Raw genomic sequence first — 21,283 nt, forward strand, 5'->3', positions numbered from 1 at the left:
ATGATAAATATACAGTTTTTGAGTATTTGTATATGTTAGAGTTTCAGAAGTAGAACTGTTAGGTTAAATATATATACATTTATATACGTATATATGTATACCAACTTTGAAATATATATATGTGTGTGTATATATATTCACATTATATACCTATGTACATACACACATGTATTTCAAAGTTGGTATACACATATGCATATATACATATATATTATATGCATATACACATATATATATAGTTTCAGGCTTTGATAATCTCAAATTGCTCACCAAAGAGACATGTCAACTTACAATCCCACCAAAAGTACTGATTCCCCCACACCCTTGCTTCACCGGATTTTATCAATCATTCTAGTTTTTGGCAGTTTAGCTCCTATCTGCCTAGATCCAGCCCCTCTCCTAATCCTGACCACACTCTTGCTGCCTCCCTTTAACCACTGTATGTCCCTGGACAGGCAAGGGTCTGCCTGCTGACATACCCTCAGCTTACTCACTCCCACTTTCTGCACCTGCCAAGATATTCCTGGTGCAGAGGGAAAGATGACAAACCCAGTGTTTCTCCTTGCACTTCAATCAGAATTAGGCATCCCATCTTGTATTTCCAAGGGAGGAAAAATGCAAGTCAAGTTCAGGTGTGGTGTCACACCTGTAATCCCAGCACTTCGGGAGGCCGAGGCAGGTGAATCACTTGAGCCCAGAAGTTTGAGACCAGCCTGGGCAACATGGTGAAATCCCCATTTCTACAAAAAACACACACAAAAAAGCTGGGCTTGGTGGCGTACACCTGTTGTCCCAGCTACTCAGGAGGCTAAGATGGGAGAATCACCTGAGCCTGGGAAGTCGAGGCTGCAGTGAGCAGAGATCACACCACTGCATTCCAGCCTGGGCCACACAGTGAGACCTTGGCCCCCACCCCCAAAAAATGCCAGTGAAGTCAACTGCCCACAGTAGATATTCCAAGACTGTTAAGTTTCAGAGAACAAGGAACTTGTAAACTGTTTTCTCCCCTCAGGAAGGAAAAACAAATGAATGTGTTTTCAAAAGGATTACAGTGGTTCTGCTGACAAGCTGGTGTCCCTGCCATCTGTTCTAATTTCTCTAAAAAGTGTCCCAAAGGCACTATTATGTCAGAACATAACAGTTCCTCTTGTCTTTCTCAATAACAAAAGATCACACACTCACGCCTCCATTTCGCAGGCAACTTACCATAACACCTTCTTTCCATATGGCCACGTTCCAACCTCCAACCGTGAGAATAATGTCGTTGTAGAAAGGTGATCTCTGAATAGTGTGGACAGTTCCGTCATGAATGGTGTGATGGCTCACTGGCTTCTTTGCTGTTGGAGTGAAAGAAGGCCATCTCATCTTTAATAACACTGTTTGCATTCCTGCAGTGAGGAATGGACAGACCTCCAATGGACAGACAGGGCCCCATGAATGGGGTCGGGGAGTGGAGAACCAGAGGCCAGCTGGGATGAATAGATCTGTCAAGGGATGGCTCCTTCTGTTATTATGGAATGTCCAGGGAACATCCCATCAAGGCCATTTTTCAAGCTCAAATGAATACTTTGTGTTATTCATTTACTCATTCATTAATTCACTCAATTAGTCAATAAATATTTATAGATTGCCAATATGTAATAGCAGGTACTGTAGCTGGCTGGGTAGACAATGGTTAGTAAATAAACATGATTTTGCCCCCAAGGAGCTTACAGTCCAGTGGGAAAGATAGAATTTCAATAAACACATCCCAAAGTATACAATGTAAAAATTGTGAAAAGTGTTGTGAAGGAAAAAATATTACAAGTAAGAATAACAAGGGGATTTGTAATTTAGACTGAAGGGTCAGGAAAGGCTTCTGTGGAGATGCATCATGTAGGCCTGAATAGCAGCTCAACATGGGAAGATTTTGGTGTGAAGGAACATTCCAGACAGTGGAAACAACACACACCAAAGTCCTAAGGAGAGAAGTGTTTAGTGCTTTTACACACTTGAGGAAGGCACCCCCGACAGCAATCTGGTCATTTTAGAGTGAGACATGAAACAAATGGGGACTAGGAGGGTCTAGGCCATGCTGGGCCTTGTAAGAAAGGAGTTCAGATTACACTCTAAGTAATGAGTCCTTTAGGTCTCCAAGTGAGACAATTTGATTGACGTTTCTGAAAGAGTCTCTGGCTGTTGGGGGAGAATGGATTAGGGGAAGGTAAAAGCAGAGGAGGCTGCAGTGGCAGTTCTGGTGAGAGAGGATGGTGGCGTGGTCTAAGATGCAAGGGAGAAGAAGGGATAATCAAGAAATATTTGTGAGCTAGAATTGACAGGACTTGGAGACAACTTGAATAGGAAGACAGAGATGAAATGCTGAGAATGACAGCCAGGTTTCTGACAAGAGCCACAGTCCTTCCATTTGTTGCCAGTGGGAAGCCTTACAGGTTCTAATGTTAAGATCAAGAGTTCACTTTAGCCTCTGCCCCAGGTCCCAGGGTCTTCCTGCTTCTCTGGTCTCTTTACTCAGATAACAGGAGGATTCTGCTTGGGTTTCCTCTCCCTGAGAGTTGGCTGCAGACCTGAATCCTCCTAATTTCTTGTTGCCCACAACCCTATGCCCCAGGCATGACCACAAAAACATATGGCTGTCAAGGCCACACCACAATGTCCAGCCACTTTATACTAATGTTTTCTGAATTTTATCATATTAATTGCTATGTGAGAAATGGGGTTTTTCCCCCAGAACACTCGTGGCACATTAAGCAGAAAAAGATGCACTAAATCTTGTAAGAAGCTTATAAAGTAGGGTTTCAAACAGGTACTTCTCCACTCAAGTTCACAGTAGCATTATTCGCAAAAGCCAAAATGTGGAAGGAATCCAAGTGTCCCTTGAGGGATGAATGGATAAACAAAATGTGGTGTATACATACGAAGGAATAGTATTCAGCCTTGAAAGGGAAGGAAATTCTGATCCATTCTACAACATGGATAAAGCTTGAGGACATTATGCTAAATGAAATAAGCCAGTCACAAGAAGACAAATACTGCATGATTCCAGGGTAGTCGAATTCATAGAAACAGAAAGTAGAATGGTATTTGCCAAGGGCTGGGGGACTAGGGACAAATGAGGAGTTAGTATTTAATAGGTATGGAGTTTCCATTTTGCAAGAAGAAAAGAATTCTGGAGATTGAGTGTACAGCAACATGAATGTACTTAACACCACTGAACTATACTTTTGAAATTGGTTGAGATGGTAAGTTTTATGCTTATGTGTATTTTACCAAAGTTAAAACATTTTTTAAGTAAAAATAAATAAAAACTTATATGTAGCTTTTCTGGATTAAAAAAAAAGGCTAATTTTCCTCCAGCCAAACCCCTTGCTTGAAGAGAGCACAGAAGACATACTTCTGAGGCCATCTTGAAGTGATCTAGAAGATTCCTGGTAAGGCTCAAGACCCCTGGAAACCAGCAGCTTTCTTCTTGCTGCTGCTCCTGTTTCTCAGAGCCTGGGTTTGCCCTCCGCGTTAGCGAGGCTTCCTTAGACACCACCTCACTCTGGGGAGCAGGGCCCTCTAAGAACTGAAATGATTACCAATGATAGTGATGTTGACAGTCGTAAGGTTTGCAATTTAAAATAATGTTAGATGCTCTCAGCCCATAAAAACTTTTTCTTTCTTTTGTCCGTTGAAAGACAGTGTCATTCAGCAATGAATGGAGTGGTCCTTAAATTATTAAATGGACTGCCAGAGCCTCCAGGCCAGGTTATTATAAAAAAATGAAAAAGCCATTTTTCAGAGCCATTATCTAATGCTGGAGGCAATATAGAGCAAACTACCTGTGTTCAAATTCTGGTAATGCCACCTACAGCAGCTACCCATAGGGCTGCTGTGGGGACTACACGAGTTATTCACAGAAGCCTGGCACATGACTTGTGCTGATTTGTGAGTACAGTATATGACATGATTATGTCAACTGCCATCATTCAGCTGGCATTTATCTTGGCTTGTCACTTAGATCATCTGGAAAGTCTGTTTGGGCTTCCTTATCACACACATCTCAGTTAAGGTAATCTGTCTCTTAGAAGTTTCTTCTTCAAAACCTGTTTGTCGGCCAGGCACGGTGGCTCACACCTGTAATCCCAGCACTTTGGGAGGCCGTGGTGGGTGGATCACAAGGTCAGGAGATCAAGACCATCCTGGCTAACATGGTGAAACCCCATCTCTACTAAAAATACAAAAAAAAAAAAAATTAGCCAGGCGTGGTGGTGGGCGCCTGTAGTCCCAGCTACTGGGGAGGCTAAGGCAGGAGAATGGCGTGAACACGGGAGGCGGAGCTTGCAGTGTGCTGAGATCGCACCACTGCACTCCAGCCTGGGTGACTGAGCAAGACTCCGTCTCAAAAACAAAACAAAACAAAACAAAACAAACAAACAAACAAACAAAAAAACCCCTGTTTGTCATGGGACCCCTCCAAAGCAGTTTAGGAAGCTGGCTCTAGGAGAAAGTGGCGCCCCAAGAAAATCTCTGAGACCAGGAGGAATCAGTGTCCCCTGTGCACAACCAAGTCATGGCATCCGGTCCTCAGCTTGTGTCCCAGGGGCATGGTAAGACTGCTGTCATGTTCTATAATGCCTAGCTTGCAGTACGTGCACAATGAACACTCATTAAGTGTTGAATAAACAGATATATGAGTAAGCATAAAAGAAGTTGAATGTAATTCATGATATCCAATATCTAATTTTGAGTTCATCTTTAAATCATGAAATTGGGAATGAATGGAAAGTGGAAAATCAGTCTCTGTTCTGTGTGCACTTGTCCCTCCCTAGGATCCATCTAATCCTCTCTCAATGGCCCACTGTTGTCAACAACACACATTTGAGGTTCCATTCAGGGAAGAAAGTGGGAGTATTTTGGCTGCAAGATTAAATGGCTACCCTGGAGGCACGGCTGATAGTCTTCTCAGATCTTACAACAGACTCTGATTTCTGGAACCACACGCAGTAGGAGTGAGGCCGGGAGGTTACAGGTGAAGACCTGAGCTCCAATAGCTGTCCCCTATAGACTGTGGCTCTGACCTCTGGCCCCTGTCAGTCACTCACACTTCCACTCGCATGATTGACTAGATACCCTTCTGCAAAGAATCCAGCTGCTCTACCACACTGCTCCCTCATGGTGTTCTGAAGCCTTCTTGCCAGCCTTTGTGGGCCTAGCAGTCCCAGGAGCTGCCTCTTCGTTTGCTTATGGTTATCCCAAACTGTGAAATGCATTAAAATATATTTTCACACTATGACAAAATTCAAAGGTTTAAAATGAGCAGTTATAATTGTAGTGAACCCCAAGGCTCTGAGCCTGCTAGAGATAGGGAGCTTTGCTTATTGGGGTGCCTGTATTCCTGACTGCAGTTCCTTCTCCCGCCTGGATGTGACCCACATGCTTCTGCTCAGCTTTCCAGAGGCCCAGGTCCTGGGAGCGGCAGACATAAAGACACAACGTGTCCTAGCCCCAAAGGAGGGTCCTGCAGTCCCTTTTCCCGTACTCTGCTGGGGTCTTCTAGATTATCTTACATTTTGCTTATAATCTCACATTGACTCAGATTTTCCACATAGATGAACTACCAGGTTATTGAATTATTGAAACAGTATTTTATTTTTAAATTAAATCACTCAAGTTTCTCAGTCATTTAAGCAACATATAGGTCAGTGCTCCTCAAATTTTGGTGTGAAAACAAATACCCTGGAAAATGTTATTAAAATCCAGATTCCAATTCAGAAGGCCTGGCGTAGGATCTAAGATTTTTATGTGTATTTTCAGCAAGCTCCCAGGTGATGACTATGCTGCTTATTCAAGGCCTTCACCTTATTAGTCAGTACCTTAGGAGCCCTCCCTCCCATTAGCAAGACCAGGGTGACTCTGTACTGCATGAGATTCCTTTGGGTAGTTTAAATTAAAAGGAACATCTTATTAATAACAGGGCAATCACAAAACTTACACATAAGTCGGCCAGTTTCAGGGTCTTTTTCCATTTTCCAATCTGTGTATATCACTTCGCCTTCCTAAAAATATTACAGGTTCCTGATGAGTACAATGACAACTTAAGAGACAAAAGACTTCACACTTATGTGCTAAGAATGACTGTTAAGCAAAACAAATGCAAAACAACAAGTCAATTTAATCAAGTAATTTGATCCAGTGGGGGAGAGAGAAAGCCTCAAAATAAGTACTCAATTTTATATTGAAGAAACAATGAGTTTGTTGTGTTTTTATCCACATATAATGATGTGGAGAACATGATAGTTCTGCAGATACTCCATCTGGGACAATAGTCCCAACCGCTGGGCATCCAAAGTTTTTGTTGTTGATCCGTAAAGGGAGGGATCAGCCCATCTTATTCAGTGATTACTTTTCAGCCCATTAGAAAGTCAATTGTTAATAAATATTTGTGGAATAAGTGAGAATGAGGGACTATGAATGCATACATGGTAGTAATTACTACTTTTCAGGTTGAGAACAGGAAACATAAAGTTCAATCTAAATAAAATAGCAAGCGATATGTATTCTTATTCTGTCTTATGGCCGTTTTAAGGAGAGGGGAAGGCAAATGGACCTGATGTAAGAAGAGGAAGAAACAGTCATGCAAAGGGGAAAGACAGAGAGAACCGATGAATTACAGAGGTGGGAGAAGTTTACAGAAAATAATTAGTCCCTCGCTGTCGTTGGATGGATGAGAAAACTGAGAGAGGTTAAATGACTTGCTCTAGGTCACCCCATGCGGTCTCCTAATTCCATTGTTTCTTCACTGGATGAGAAGAGAAAAACACAGGAGTTTGTATAAAACGGGGGATGGATTGGGATCTGTAGCCAGGAAGGGGAGAAGAGAGCCCATTTGATTTATGCAAAGGGAAGGATAAACTCGCCGGGGACAAGGTCACTCATTCACCCACCTGAGCTTTTATTCATCTGTGTTAATTCATTTAACAAACAAGGACTGTATTTGGTGCTGGAAATTCCAAACCCAAGGACAAGCCCTCTCTCTACTCACGATCCTCACAGTCTAAGGAAGCAGACAGATGGGTACATGTTTTGCTAATCTATGGCCATGTTGCACATCACCCTCAGGGATACCACTTCTTGAGCACTCAGTCCTTGCCAGCGTTCTTAGGAGCTTTATGGATGTGACCCTTAGCCCTCACCAAAGTCCTGTAAGAGAGTTATTAATATCTCCTGGGTCTCATAGCCAGTACATGAAACAATGAAATTGAACCAAGTCAACGAGGACTAGTTGGAACCAATCTAATAAATGTGTGTTGAAGGCTCATCATATCATCAGTCACCTAGCTGGAAACCTCTATATCCTTCTCTAGCCACTTCTGTAATTCTGTTACCCAACTCCACTTCTCTGACCCCTGTGTTGACATTCTTGGCCCCACTGCTCAGGCCCTTTTCATTTCTGGGCTGGCCCACCTGAAATCACCGCCTGCCTGTCTTCTCTCCCTCCAGGGTTCCACTCCCTTCCCTCAGCCCACACCAGCCAGTCGAGATCCCAGTGATGCCTCCCTGAACATCTCTATCCAAAGTAGATAGATCAGCTGTGTCACAAGTTGGTAGAACCTTCCAATGGACTGCCAACCCCATGAGGCCAGGGAATTTTGTCTGTTTGTTCAGTGCTATATCTACAGGGCCAAGAGCAATGCCTGGCATATATTAAATGTGCAGTGAGTATCTGTTGAGGGATGAGTAAAGAAATTCCAAGTAGGGCAAGGCCTCCAAAGGCAGGCAAGAGTTTGTATTAGGAGGATGAGAAAAAAGGCCAGGCACAGTGGCTCACACCTGTAATCCCAGCACTTTGGGAGTCCAAGGCGAGCGGATCACCTGAGGTCAGGAGTTCAAGACCACCCTGGCTAACATGGTGAAACACTGTCTTTACTAAAAATACAAAAAAATTAGCTGGGCGTGGTGGCACACGCCTGTAATTCCAGCTACTCAGGAGGCTGAGGCAGGGGAATTGCTTGAACCTGGGAGGTGGAGGTTGCAATGAGCCGAGATCGTGCCACTACACTCCAGCCTGGGTGACAGAATGAGATTCCATCGCAAAAAAAAAGAAAAAAGAAAAAAGGAAAAAACAGAGCTGCCAGAGTGAGAGGGAGGTTGGTGCAGATAAGGTAGAGAGATAGGCAGGGGACGAATCTCATAGGCCATGGTGCGAAGAGTCTGGATTTTATTCATGTTGTGCTGAGTTGTCACTGAAGAGTTTGAGCAGGGGGTGTCATGCTTTAATTTCTGCTTTAAGATCTTGCAGTCACTGATTTTTCTAAATCTGGTCTGATGGTGTCATTCCCCTGTTTTATAAACTTTGGTGCACAAAAGGACAAATATTGTATAATTCCACTTACATGAGGTATCTAGAATAGTCACATTCGTAGATACAGAAAGTAGATGGTGGTTACAAGTGGGTAGGGAAAGAAAGGAAGAGGGAGTTATTGTTTAGTGCGTACAGACGCCCAGTTTGGGATGAGGAAAAGTTCTGGACATGGATGGTGGTGATGGTTGTACAATATGAATGTACTTTTCCAACAGATTATTGAACTTCTTTGGGAAAGGTGTTTCTTAATACCACTGAATTGTACATTTAAAAATGGCTAAGATGATTAATTTTATGTTACATATATTTTACCACAATTAAAAAAATTTTTTAAACTTTGCTGTGAAACCCAAGTTATAAAGCACACATTTATTTGGTAGTGTTGCATTGCTTACTAAATGAAACTCAAATTACCTAACACAGCAGGAAAGGCTCTTCAGTATTGGATTCCAACCAGGCATTCTAGACATACCTTTCCCTCTTACACCAAACTATTTCACTATCTCCAGACAAATACTGGGCTTTCATAACTCCAAATATTGTTCAGGCTGTTACTTCTGCTTGGAATTCTACTCTCAACCTGACCTTTGAGATTCCTTCTCAACCTCCAACATCCAAGCAGCCTGTGGGTCACCTTCCCCAACCTCCTTCTTCCTATCAGAATGGTCTCTGGACTGGTGTTGGTGTTTATCATGTGTCTGCTCCTTGACTAGGCAGAAAGTGCCTTGAGGAGAGAAGGACCATGCTGTTCACTTCTGATCCCAGCACCCAGTGCTGTGCCTAAGACACAGTCATGTTCTCCAGAGCTTGTGGAATTGATTGCTTTCCTCTTCATACCAAAGTGTGGATGAAGATTGCATTCTGGTGAGACTGAGCTATGGCCTCTTCTCATGGTGACTTGGCCTGGAAAAAATACTCTGTATTTCAGGGAATGAGAGTCATGAGTGAAAAGAGCATCTCTGCCTCTGTATTACTGTAGATAAAGTTCTGAGCCTCATTTCTTCATTTATAAAATGGCAATAATAATATCAACCTTACAGGATTACTGGGATTAAATGGGATATAATTGGTAAATAACTTGGCACAGACACTGATACATAGAAAATGTCCAGTAAATGTGAACTCGCTTTGGTTATTATTATAGTATGTCCTTAGAAAATGGCAGCCATTATCATTATTATATCCAATTGTTATTTATCTTTTGAAATGAGTGAGTTTTTTACTGTCTCTTCTACTAGATTGTGTTAGCCCAACAAAACACTATAGTTTCTTAGTAAATCTCTAACACTTAGTATGGTTTCTTCCAAATGATAAAGGTATTTGATGAATATTTATAGATTGAACAATATATTATTAGTTAAGAAGTATGCAATTTTACAGATTTGTCCACATACGTTCAGGAACATTTTAAAGGTGAATCTACGAGGTATCAGTGTTAAAAATGTTTAATGCAAACAAGCATACTAAAATATGAAAATGGTATAACTTTTATGTCTTTACACAGCAAAAATGTACAATAGATATTGTAATAACATATTTTAGTATAAATAAGTATTAATTTTAAAAGCAGATAATCCCAATTTACCTCTGTTCCCACAAAGAACTTTGTGCAGAAGTCATCTATTGGCTTGAGAAGATTGGCCATCCCACTTTCCAGATTATGGTACGGATTCATTTCTTCTGCCTTCTCTGTTTTGCTCTGTGCTAACATTTTGTGTTTCAGAGGAGTGTGGGTAGAAGAAGTACATATTTACAGGGAAACATCTTTTAAAATATAGACAGTTTACATTTTCTGCCCCTTGCCACCTGCATTTGCCCCATTCCCTTCCGAATGTAGTGAGCATAAGTCCAAGCATTTTTAGATTTCTAATTTAGCAAAAGAACCCTCTTTTATTCCAAACCAAACATCAATGACTGTACTATATTATAGCTCTAGGTATACATGCACATAGTGTAAGAGCACAGCTAATTCGGGGGCTGAAACACAAACATCATCAGCAACCTGTTTCTTTTTAAAAGTATTTGATGTTACCTTGTTTTAAAAGTCTTTTTGTAATCTAAAATTAATAAATGTTATTTATTTAAGCCTTGGAGAATAAAGAAAAGTGTGAGTAAAAGAACAAAAATCATCCATTATCATGTCTCCCAGAGATAATATTAAAATATTGTGACTTTTCTTATAAATTCACTTTTTAAAAAAAAACTGGATAATATCCTATTTTAGTTTTATATGCTGCTTTTCTATTCTCTTAAAGCTATGTCCTAAACATTTTTCCAGGTAACTTACTAGATTTTCGAAAATATGATATTCAATTCCTGGGAAAGATGGTAGAGAAATATATGCTCATAAAACCCTCCTCTACCACACTTCCTCAATATGTCCTCTGAGTCATATTACCCAAGAAGAAACAAAAAACCATAAAACCAACCAACAAACAGACAAGTGAAAACTAAAACAGGAGAATAAAACTTCAGCTATACTAAAAAGACATATTACATTTAAAAAAAAACTTTAGCATAATTCTGGACAAAACTTAAAAATGATTATCATGATTTAGTTGGTATAGTCAACCAATACTTTCTTTGTTTTGGATCTACATATTTTGAGAGGTATCTTTTCCCACTAAGTAAGACATCAAAAATGAGTATCAAAATGAACCAAACATCAAACTAGATCTTTAAATAGCTGTATTACAAAGTGTAAACCAACATTTCAAACATGACTGGGCATATTCAATCACATTATTCTCATTAAAAGATATTATTTATAATACATGTAGGAAGAGCAAAAAGGCATTTTGTACCCATTTAATATATACAATTAAAATCATTAAAATATTTATTTCAAATTCTTCACTCACATTTCAATGTCTGTTCCTCTCTTTTTAAATCATGTACACAAATATATTAGAGAAGTAGAATATGTATATAATTTATAAATACATATACATACATTGAGAATCTGAACTCAGAAATGTTAAACAAGGGGCTATAAGATTAAAAGTGTGGAGACTTCTGGTCTCACAAGGGGAGACAAGACCCTGATCTATAGGGTTACAACTGATAATGAAAAGGAAGAGGCAAAGGTGCGATAAATGTAAAGGAAAACATGATTAACTTGAGTGAGAGACTGGAAGTGGAGGCCTGAAGAGAGAATCAGGAATGACTCAAGTATCAATCCTGTTCTGGACACATTGACTTGGATAGGGTAGATTGGGTTTAAACCCAGGAGACAGCAAGAGTCAGATGGAGAATTCTCAGCAGAGATAAAAGTTAGAGCCATGCAGGTAGACTGTGTTACCAATGAGGAAAGTACACAGCTGAAGCTAAAGTTCAAGGTACATTCATGAGTAGATGGCAGCAAGGTGAAATGGAGCCAGGAAAGGAGATAGAGGAGGAATAACGGAAGAAGTAGCAGGATAGGAAAATCACAGATGCTAAGAGAAGTGTGCGCTCCAAGAAAATAGGCTGAGTTAATAGCATTTAATGTGGTAGAGCAGGAGTCTGCAGCCCCTGGGCCACAGATACTGGTCCGTGGCCTGGTAGGAACTGGTCAGCACAGCAGGAGACAAGCAGCAGGTGGGTGAAAGAGCATTACTGCCTGAGCAGTATGTCCTGTCAGACAGCAGCAGCATTACATTCTCACAGAAGCGTGAACACTATTGTGAACTGGACATGCAAGGGATCTAGGTTGCACGCTCCTTATGGGAATCTAATGCCTGCCCCCCCACCCGCCACCTCCCCCTACCACCCAGTGGAGAAATTATCTTCCACAAAACTGGTCCCTGGTGCAAAAAAGGTTGGGGAAGGCTATGATAGAGTCAAAGAAGGTGAGGCTAGGGAAAAATGTTATTAACTACGTTTATTCAGAGTTGACGGGAATAACTTTGGATACTTAGATTCAAAATCATCCTCATAGGTCATGGATTTCCCATCCTTTGAGATAGTAATAATAACAGCATCTGACATTTATTGAATGCTTACTACATGCCAGGCACTAAAGTGTGTGCTTTATAGGAACCATTTCATTCAGTCCTCACAAGAACTTCCAGATGGTTATGCATTCATCCTCCTCCAAGGATGAGTAAACTGAGGCTTAGAGAGATTAAGTAATTTATGCAAGGTCTCACACATGGTAGTTAACATTTGCTGTGTGTTGACTATGTGCTATTCTGAGAGCTTCGTGTATAACTCATTTCATCTTCACAACACCCTATGAGGTAGTTCTCTTTATTATTTACTCCCCTCATCTTCCTCACTCTATTTTCAAATGGATTTAAAAGCAAAAAAACAACTAAGGTACAGAGAGGTAAAGTAATTTAACTTGGTCAAATAATACATTGTGGCTTTGGGATTTAAACCCAGACCATCAACTCCAGAATCTACCGTCTTAGCTGCTATGCCACATTGCTTAGAAGAATATATGTCAGGCTCTAAAGGCTATTCCAACAGAGGAATTCCAAAAGCATTTAGAGCAAGGGTTTCCTTATCAGAATAAATACAGAATTTCTTAAAGTGACCACTTAGAAGAGCATGGGTTGTCATGGACCTAAAATGGCAGACAAAGGGTGGGTGGTCCCTGGCCATTAGATAGTGACAGAGTACCAGACACTGACACTAAGTCTCAACAGGCCTCAAGAGAAAATGGTGGGATAGCGAAGACTTGTGATACAGTCAAAGGAGAAACCAGTACAGGATCAAGAATCAAAATGTGATCAAGAACCTTATGAGTATATTCTAGTTAACAGGGCCAAATCTGGTCAGAATGGGCGGATAGTTGGCAGTGTGACCAAAGGAAATCTGAAATACCATAGTTGATCTCAAAGTCTTGAAAGCTGGCCATTCACACAGGAGGCAGATCATGGCCATACAGTGACCTTCCTCCAAAGATCAGGAACAAAACAGGGATGTCCACTCTCACACTTCATTTAACATTCTGGAGGCTCTACACAGTGCAATCAGGTAAGAAAAAAATAATCATCCAGATTGGAAAAGAAGTAAAACTGTCTCTATTTGCAAATGACATTATTATCTATATAGAAAACTCAGTATGTCTAAAAGAAGCCACTATAACTAGTAAGAGATTTTAGCAAGATTTCAGGATACAAAATTAATATTCAAAGATAAATTGTAGGCCAGGCGTGGTGGCTCATACCTGTAATCCCAGCACTTTGGGAGGCCAAGGCCGGTGGATTACCTGAGGTCAAGAGTTCGAGACCAGCCTGGCCAACATGGTGAAACCCCATCTCTACTAAAAATACAAAAATTAGCCTGGTGTGGTGGTACATGCCTATGGTCCCAGCTACTCGGGAGGCTGAGGCAGGAGAATCACCTGAACTCAGGAGATGGAGGTGCAGTGAGCCAAGATCATACCACTGCACTCTAGCCTGGGCGACAGAGCAAGACTCCTTCTCAAAAAAAAAAAAAAAAAAAGATACAAATTGTATTTTTATACACTGGCAGTGAACAATTGGAAATTAAAAAATTTTAAGTACCATTAACAAGAGCACCAAAAAATATGAAGAATATAGAAATAAACCTGTCAAAAGAGGTGAAAGACCTGTACACTGTAAAATACAAAACATTTCTGAGAAATTAATGACCTAAATAAACGAACAGATATACTGTGCTTATGGGTTAAAAGACTCATTTTGTTAGATGCTAATTCTCATAATACTGACCTACAGATTCAATACAATCTCAGTCAAAATCACAGCTAGCTTTTTATGCATAACAAGCTGTTCCTAAAATTCACATGGAAAAGCAAAAAACTTACAACAGTCAAAAACTACTTTGAAAAAAAAAGGTTGGAAAACTAACACTATCTAATTTCAAGACTAATTATAAAGCTAGCATAATCAAAACAGTGTCGTATTGCTCTAAAGATAGGTCAATGGAACAGAATAGAGTTTAGAAATAGACTCACATATATATGGACAAGTGTTTTTTGACAAAGGTGCAAAGCAGTTCAGTAGAAAGAGGATGGTGTATTCAACAAATGGTGTGGGAATACCATACACAAAAAAATGAACTTTGATCCATAACATATACCAATTACAAAAATTAACTCAAAAGAAATCATAGCCCTAAATGTAAAACCATAAAACTAGAAAAATTAGGAAAAAACATTGGCAACTGTGGGCTAGGCAAACATTTCTTAAATTCAACACCAAAACCATGATCCACAAAAGAATAAATTGATAAGCTGGACTTCCTCAAAATTAAAAACTTCTGATTTTCAGAAGACTGCTAAGAGATGAGACAACAAATCACAGACTAGGAGAAAATATTTAAAAATCACATATCACTAGTCCTGAGAAAGAACTAGTATATAAGATATATTAAGAACTCTCAGAATTCAATAATAAGAAAACAAACAGGCCAGATGTGGTGGCTCACATCCATAATCCTGGCACTTTGGGAGGCCGATTTGGGCAGATTGCTTGAGGACAGGAGTTCGAGACCAGCCTGGCCAACATGGCAAAACCCTGTCTCTACTAAAAATATGAAAATTAGCTGGGCTTGGTGGCACACGCCTATAATCCCAGGTACTCGGTTGGCTGAGGCATGAGAATCACTTGAACCCAGAGGCAGAGGTTGCAGTGTGCCGAGACCATGCTACTGCACTCCAGTCTGGGCAGCAGAGCGAGACTCTGTCTCAAAAATAAAAATAAAACAAACAACCCAACTGATAAATGGGCAAAAGATTTGAACAGACACTTAACCAGGGAAGACATACAGGTGGCAAAAAACACGCGAAAATTTGCTTGACAACTTAAGTCATTAGGTAAGTGTAAATGAGATCCGACTGTATATTTTAGAATGGTTAAATTAAAAGGATTAACCATATCAACGGTTGGCAAGGATGTGGAGAAAATGGAACTCTCCATACACTGCTAGTGGGAATGTAAACTGGTAAAACTGGAAAATGCTTTGGCAGTTTCTGAAAAAGTAAAACATACACCTGCCATATAATACAACCATTCTATTCCTAGGGATGTACCCAGGAAAATATGAAGGCATATGTCTATACAAAGACTTGTACATGAATGTTCATAGAAGCTTTATTTGTAATAGGTCTAAGCTAAAAATCCAAATGTTTATCAACAGGTGAATGGATAAACCACTGTTGTGTATCCATACAATGAAATGCCACTCTGTAATAAAAAGGATTCATTCAGACAACATGAATTAATTCTAAAATAATCATGCTGATTAAAAGAAGCGAGATTGCTGCACGTGGTGGCGCATGCTTGTAGTCCTGGCTACTCAGGAGGCTAAGACAGGAGGATTGCTTGAGCCCAGGAGTTAGACGCTGCAGTGAACTATGATCATGCCCCTCCATGCCAGCCTGGGTGACAGAGTGAGCCCCCATCTCTTAAAAAAAAAAAGAGTATATACTGTATGATTTACATAAAATTCTAGATAATGAAAACTAATGTATAGTGACAGAAAGTAGATCCGTTGTGGCCTGGGAGTGAGGGAGGTGCTGGAGGGAAGTGTCCCAAAGGGAATTCCTCTATGAATAAACTTTTGGGAGTGGTGAATATGTTCATTATCTTGATTATGTTGATGGTTTCATGGGTGTGTACATATGTCAAAGCATATCAAATTAAACACTTTGACAATATGCAGTTCATTGTATGTCAATTATACCTCAGTGTGGTTGTTAAAAATGAATAAAAACCCCTCACACTTTAAAAGAGATACTGATATCCTTCCTATAAACTGGATAAAGGTAGTCTCATCCTCCTGGCCACCTGTTTTCATTAGGTTAAAAAATAATACTAGGACATTTAATAAAGTTACCTTTTTACAAGTTATATTAACCTCTCTCAGCCTTGGTTTTCTTAATTATAAAATGGTAATGGAAATTCCCAGCTTGCAGATTGTTGTGATCATTAGCATCTGTTTTTGCTCACCATCGTACCCCTGGGGCCTAGCACAAAGTAAGCAAATTACAAATATCTGTTAAATGAATGAAAGTATGTGCAATAGTAGCACCGTACCTGAACCATGGCTGGAATGTGATACATTATAACCAATGATCAAATACAAAAGAGGAGGAAAAGAAGGAAGAGGAGAGGTGGAGAAGGAGAAAACTCCCGTTAGATTCCCTCTAGAATGAAGCAGGCCCTAATAGAGAAACAGCATGCAATGTTTTAATAATGCTTTGAAAATGTCTATAAAAGTTTAGTGAATCAGTATTTTTTAGCATGAGGTTTTGGGTTATATCAATAAAACACATGGCTTCAAAGTGAAATTTTGCTCAAGCTGGGTATTAGGTATGTGTTTTTCTTAGATATTCTATCATCTAACATTGAAAAATTTATAAATGGGAATCCTTTTGATAAGGCGAATGTTTGGGAAATATTTCAATTGCTAGTTATTCTCGAACATTTTCATTATGCATTGCTCTCCAGGTGGGATATTCATGCATACCTTTATCTTAATAGTTTTGACAGCTTATATGTGCCCCCTTCAATTATTTCAGCAAAGATGTGTTGGTTGAGTTGAGATAGATTTAAAAGTCAGTTTTCTTTCTTTATTCAGTTTTATCTTGGTGCTGTATAAATATTATTTTTAAAAATTGTATTCTAATTGAGAATGGTAATTTGTTTCTTGATACTTCATAACTTATTTTACTAGACTTCAGATGTGTTCCATCCTATAGCATTATTCTTTGAGCATGTAACATTCATTAAGTGGGCTTCATTTTATTTTAATGTAATGAGTTTTTGAAGACACATAAATGTGCTCAATAAATATTTTGAGAAGCTGAAATGAACTGAATCTTTTTTGTGTATAGGCAATTTTAATGCGTTGGCAATAGCTATTATTGCCATTATAAAGTTGCACATTGGAGGGTTTGATTTTCTGTATTCTTTTTACAAATTAGACTATCCTAGTGAGTAACTCACGTTAGTCATAATCAGCTACTAACACTCAAACTAGTAAATTTATTTATTTATTTATTTATTTATTTATTTATTTAAGACGGAGTCTCGCTCTGTTGCCCAGACTGGAGTACAGTGGCACTATCTCGGCTCACTGCAAGCTCCGCCTCCTGGGTTCACGCCATTCTCCTGCCTCAGCCTCCGGGATAGCTGGGACTACAGGCGCCCGCCATCAAGCCCGGCTAATTTTTTGTAGTTTTAGTAGAGACGGGGTTTCACCGTGTTAGCCAGGATGATCTCGATCTGCTGACCTCGTGATCCGCCCGCCTCAGCCTTCCGAAGTGCTGGGATTACAGGCGTGAGCCACCGCGCCCGGCCTTTTTTTTTTTTTTTTAAATAAGCAAAAGCAGTTACCTTGTGTTTTGCAAAGAAGATGGTCTTCATTCAGGCTTATCTTGGTTGGACAGTGGTCTAAACTTGTTTCACCCTTGGACAGCCTTACCTTTTGGGAGAACATATAGCAAAGATTATTTCCACATATCCTGAAATTATCCTTGGGTAATTTATTCTTGCCTTTCCCTTCTGCTCCCATATTGAAGGAAACCCACCTCCTTTTTTTTCTTCTTTCCCTTTCCTCCCTCAAATTTCTAGTTTCTTTTCTCCATGGAAAGCACCTAAACCACATTTCTAAACCCAGCTACAGAAAGGAGCTTGTCTGAGGACACATTTCCACATCCCAAATTCTCATGTGTCATTTTCTTTCTGAAAAATGCCTTGTATTGTATTCCATAATACATCCTTAAGAGTTTTAATACAAAATAATTACTTGTTACCCTGTTCCCTAAATCTTTCAGTTAAATGAGACCCCAGAAAGTTGTGCAGGGACCTTGCATCTGCTTGGCCACCTCCAAGTCCTCTCAGGAACACATGCACTGGAGTTCCAGAAGGCCCTGGGCCTGCACTGCATCCTGGTGGCTGGAAAGAGAAACTGTCACACTTCACAGTTTTCCCTCACAGCTCCCTCAGCCCTTTCTCCTTCAGGATGTTTGTCCACATGCTATGCAATTATTCTTAGATGAGTTTGGGGTTGTTTGTTTGAACTATTCATAGCTCAGTAGATCCTACCCCCAGTCCCCCAAATTTATAATCTTCTCTTTCCAATTCTTTCCCAGTTATCTCAGCAATATTCTTATTCCTCCATGTTCTCTCTTCCATTGGGAGCAAATACAAAATAATATAATTCTTGTGATATTTATAAATCAGAAGAAAAGTATTATGTTAAACTTAAAACTAGACATTCTAAAGAAAGAGAGCCATCAAGTTTGAAGTCTATTTATATTTTCCACACATATCTTGTCCATAGCCATATTTTTCTCAAATTAAAACTGCTTTTCTTCAAGCTCTGCTATGCGAGATAAATACAAACAACTTCTCATTCAGTTAATTTTCAGTTCTGTTTGGTCATAGGTATTATCAAGCTTTCCGTGGTCAAATATCCCAAAAAACGTACAGAAGGAACAATACCAGTTCCTTCTATTGATAGGCAAAATTTTGATAGGCAGAATTTTGGCTACAGTAGTGAGGAAAATTAGCTTTTCTGGGCTAACTTGAGCACCAACCAATTTTCAGGCAACTGACATGCTATTGGATAATTATTACACACACTATTTGGAAATTGTGGCTTGTTTATACATGAAATATCAATCTTGAATTCATGATGATTTTGATTTCTACCTGGATCTAAAGAGGCATCAAAATAACTTGTAAGGGGGAAGGAAAGAAGGGAGGCAAGGGTTGAAAAACCACCTATTGGGTACTATGTTCACTACTTGGGTGATGGGTTCAGCAGAAGCCCAAACCCCAAAATTATACAATATAACCATGGGACAAACCTGCACATGTACCCCCTGAATCCAAAAATAATAATTAAAAAATAATGAGAGCTTGAAGCTCTCCCAGGAACTCTGAAACTTATCATTGTTATTGGCACAGTTAGAATGACTGAAATGTTTTTCTGCTCCCTTTTTCTGTATATTGCAAACATCAGCTACATCAGCAACCATATACTTCTTCATTGTCAGCTTTTCAAAGTAAATCTGTGTAAATCATTATGCAATATATACAATAACATGTATCAATTAAAAATAAAATAAAACTAAAAATCCTCTCAATCAAGGAATTTATTGGTTGAATAAACACAAATTGTACAGTCTTGTGTTAATCTGAGCTGCTCTACTTTTAGAGAGTGTGTGTACATGTATGTCTATGCATGCAAAGTAAATAGTGTATTATGCAAACAGGATGGACTAAAAACCCCACATTACTTACCTTAGTGAGAGGTTTCCAGGAGAGATCTAGATGCAAAAAAGTAGATGGTACATCAAAAGGAATTTCAATACTTTCCTCCTTCTTTTTCTCTGTTGTTTGGGGGGTTAAAGGTTTCTGTGGTCTAATATCCCAAAAACATATTGTGCTAAAAAAAAGTTTATATATATTTTTTATTAAGTACAAACAAGAGGTGCAGCCTCAGGACTACCATTAATGCTGCTACATATTAGCATTGTGACCACGGCTATATTTTAATGTATCTGAAACTAAGATTTTTATGAAACAAGACAGCTTTGTACTTTATATTTTAGAGAATTAAACTGTTTATTGAGTTAACAGCCTCCCTCATCTTGGGACTAATAACATATGAGAATTGAGTTTGATGCAATCTTTTAAAAATATAAGTTTTATTTAGATATAAATCATATACTACAACATTCATCCAATTAAAGTGTATAACTCAATGGTTTTCAATATAGTCACAGAGTTGGGAAGCCATCACTGCAATCAATTTTAGAAGATTTTCATTACACTCTCCCACCTCACCAAAAAATCTCATGCAGATTAGCAGTTGCTTCCTATTAGCAGTTTTTCCCAAGCCATCCCACCAGCCCTAGACAACTACTGATCTGCTTCTTAGCTCTATAGATTTTACTATGCTGGACTTTTCATAAAATGAATCATATATGGTCTTTTGTAACTGCCATTTTTCTCTTAGCATGTTTTTAAGGCTCATTTGTGTTGTGGCTGGCACGTATCAGGACTTCGTTACTCCTTACTGATGAATATTCCATTGTGTGGGTATACTACATTTTATGTATCCACTCATCAGTACATTTGATAAATAAATTTGAATTCTGCACCTCCCCACCACAGCTTTTTCACTATTATAAATGCTACCAGTGAACATTTGTGTATGTTTGCATTTCTCTTGGGTGTATCTAGGACTGGAATTGCTGGGTTAAATGGTAACTCTGTGTTTAATCTTTGGAGGAACTGCCAGATTGTTTTCCAAAGCAACTGCACCATTTTTACATTATATCAGCAATGTGTAATCACTCCAATTTATCCAAATCTCTGCACGTTCACCAACACTTGTTGCTTTTTGTCTTTTGATTATAGCCATTGTAGTGGGTATAAAGTTGTATTTCATCAAAAGTAGTTTTGGGTTGCATTTGTGCCTTTGTTGTAATGTCTAAGAAATCACCCCTCAATTCAAAGTCATGAAGATACGTGACTATGTTTTCTTCTAAGAGTTTTCTAGTTTTAGCTCTTATATTTAGGTCATTATTCCATTTTAAACGTTTGTATATGGGGTGAGATAGGAATCCAACGTTATATTTTGCATGTGGATATCCAGTTGTCCCAGCACCATTTGTTGAAAAGATTATTCTTTATCCATTGAATTGTCTTGGCGTCCTTGTTGAAAATCAGTTGGCCAAAGATGTATGGGTTCATTTCTGGACTCTCAGGTCTATTTCATTATCTATGTATCTATTGTTATGCTAGTTCTAGTATATCTGTCTCTATTACTATAGCTTTGTAGAAAGTTTAGAAATTTGGAAGTGTGAGTCCTCCAACTTTTTTCTTCCTTGACAAGATTGTTTTGGCTATTCTAGGTCTCATTATTTGCCTTCCCCTGACAGCTAATGATATTGAGCATCTTTTTATGTGCTTATTGACCATTTGTGTATCTTCTTTGGGGAAATATCTA

At 39.2% G+C, this 21,283-nt stretch overlaps 1 protein-coding gene across 3 annotated transcripts in view; it reads right to left on the reverse strand.

Moving 5' to 3' along the window:
* The window catches only part of DNAI3 (dynein axonemal intermediate chain 3), a 72,938-nt gene that overhangs the window by 7,691 nt on the left and 43,964 nt on the right, over positions 1-21,283 (reverse strand). For all 3 annotated transcript variants that reach the window (XR_010153416.1, XM_009424414.5, XM_009424410.5), the window contains exons 15-19: positions 19,570-19,714; positions 17,656-17,743; positions 9,930-10,048; positions 5,975-6,038; positions 1,207-1,337 (exon numbers count right to left, since the gene is read on the reverse strand). Coding sequence is in view for 2 of the 3 variants with exons in the window: in XM_009424414.5 (XP_009422689.4) it covers positions 1,207-1,337; positions 5,975-6,038; positions 9,930-10,048; positions 17,656-17,743; positions 19,570-19,714 (547 nt within the window). In the remaining variant the exon portion in view is untranslated. The remainder of the gene's footprint in view (positions 1-1,206; positions 1,338-5,974; positions 6,039-9,929; positions 10,049-17,655; positions 17,744-19,569; positions 19,715-21,283) is intronic.

Source organism: Pan troglodytes, chromosome 1 (assembly GCF_028858775.2).
Source record: "Pan troglodytes isolate AG18354 chromosome 1, NHGRI_mPanTro3-v2.0_pri, whole genome shotgun sequence".
NCBI classification, from domain to species: Eukaryota; Metazoa; Chordata; class Mammalia; order Primates; family Hominidae; genus Pan; species Pan troglodytes.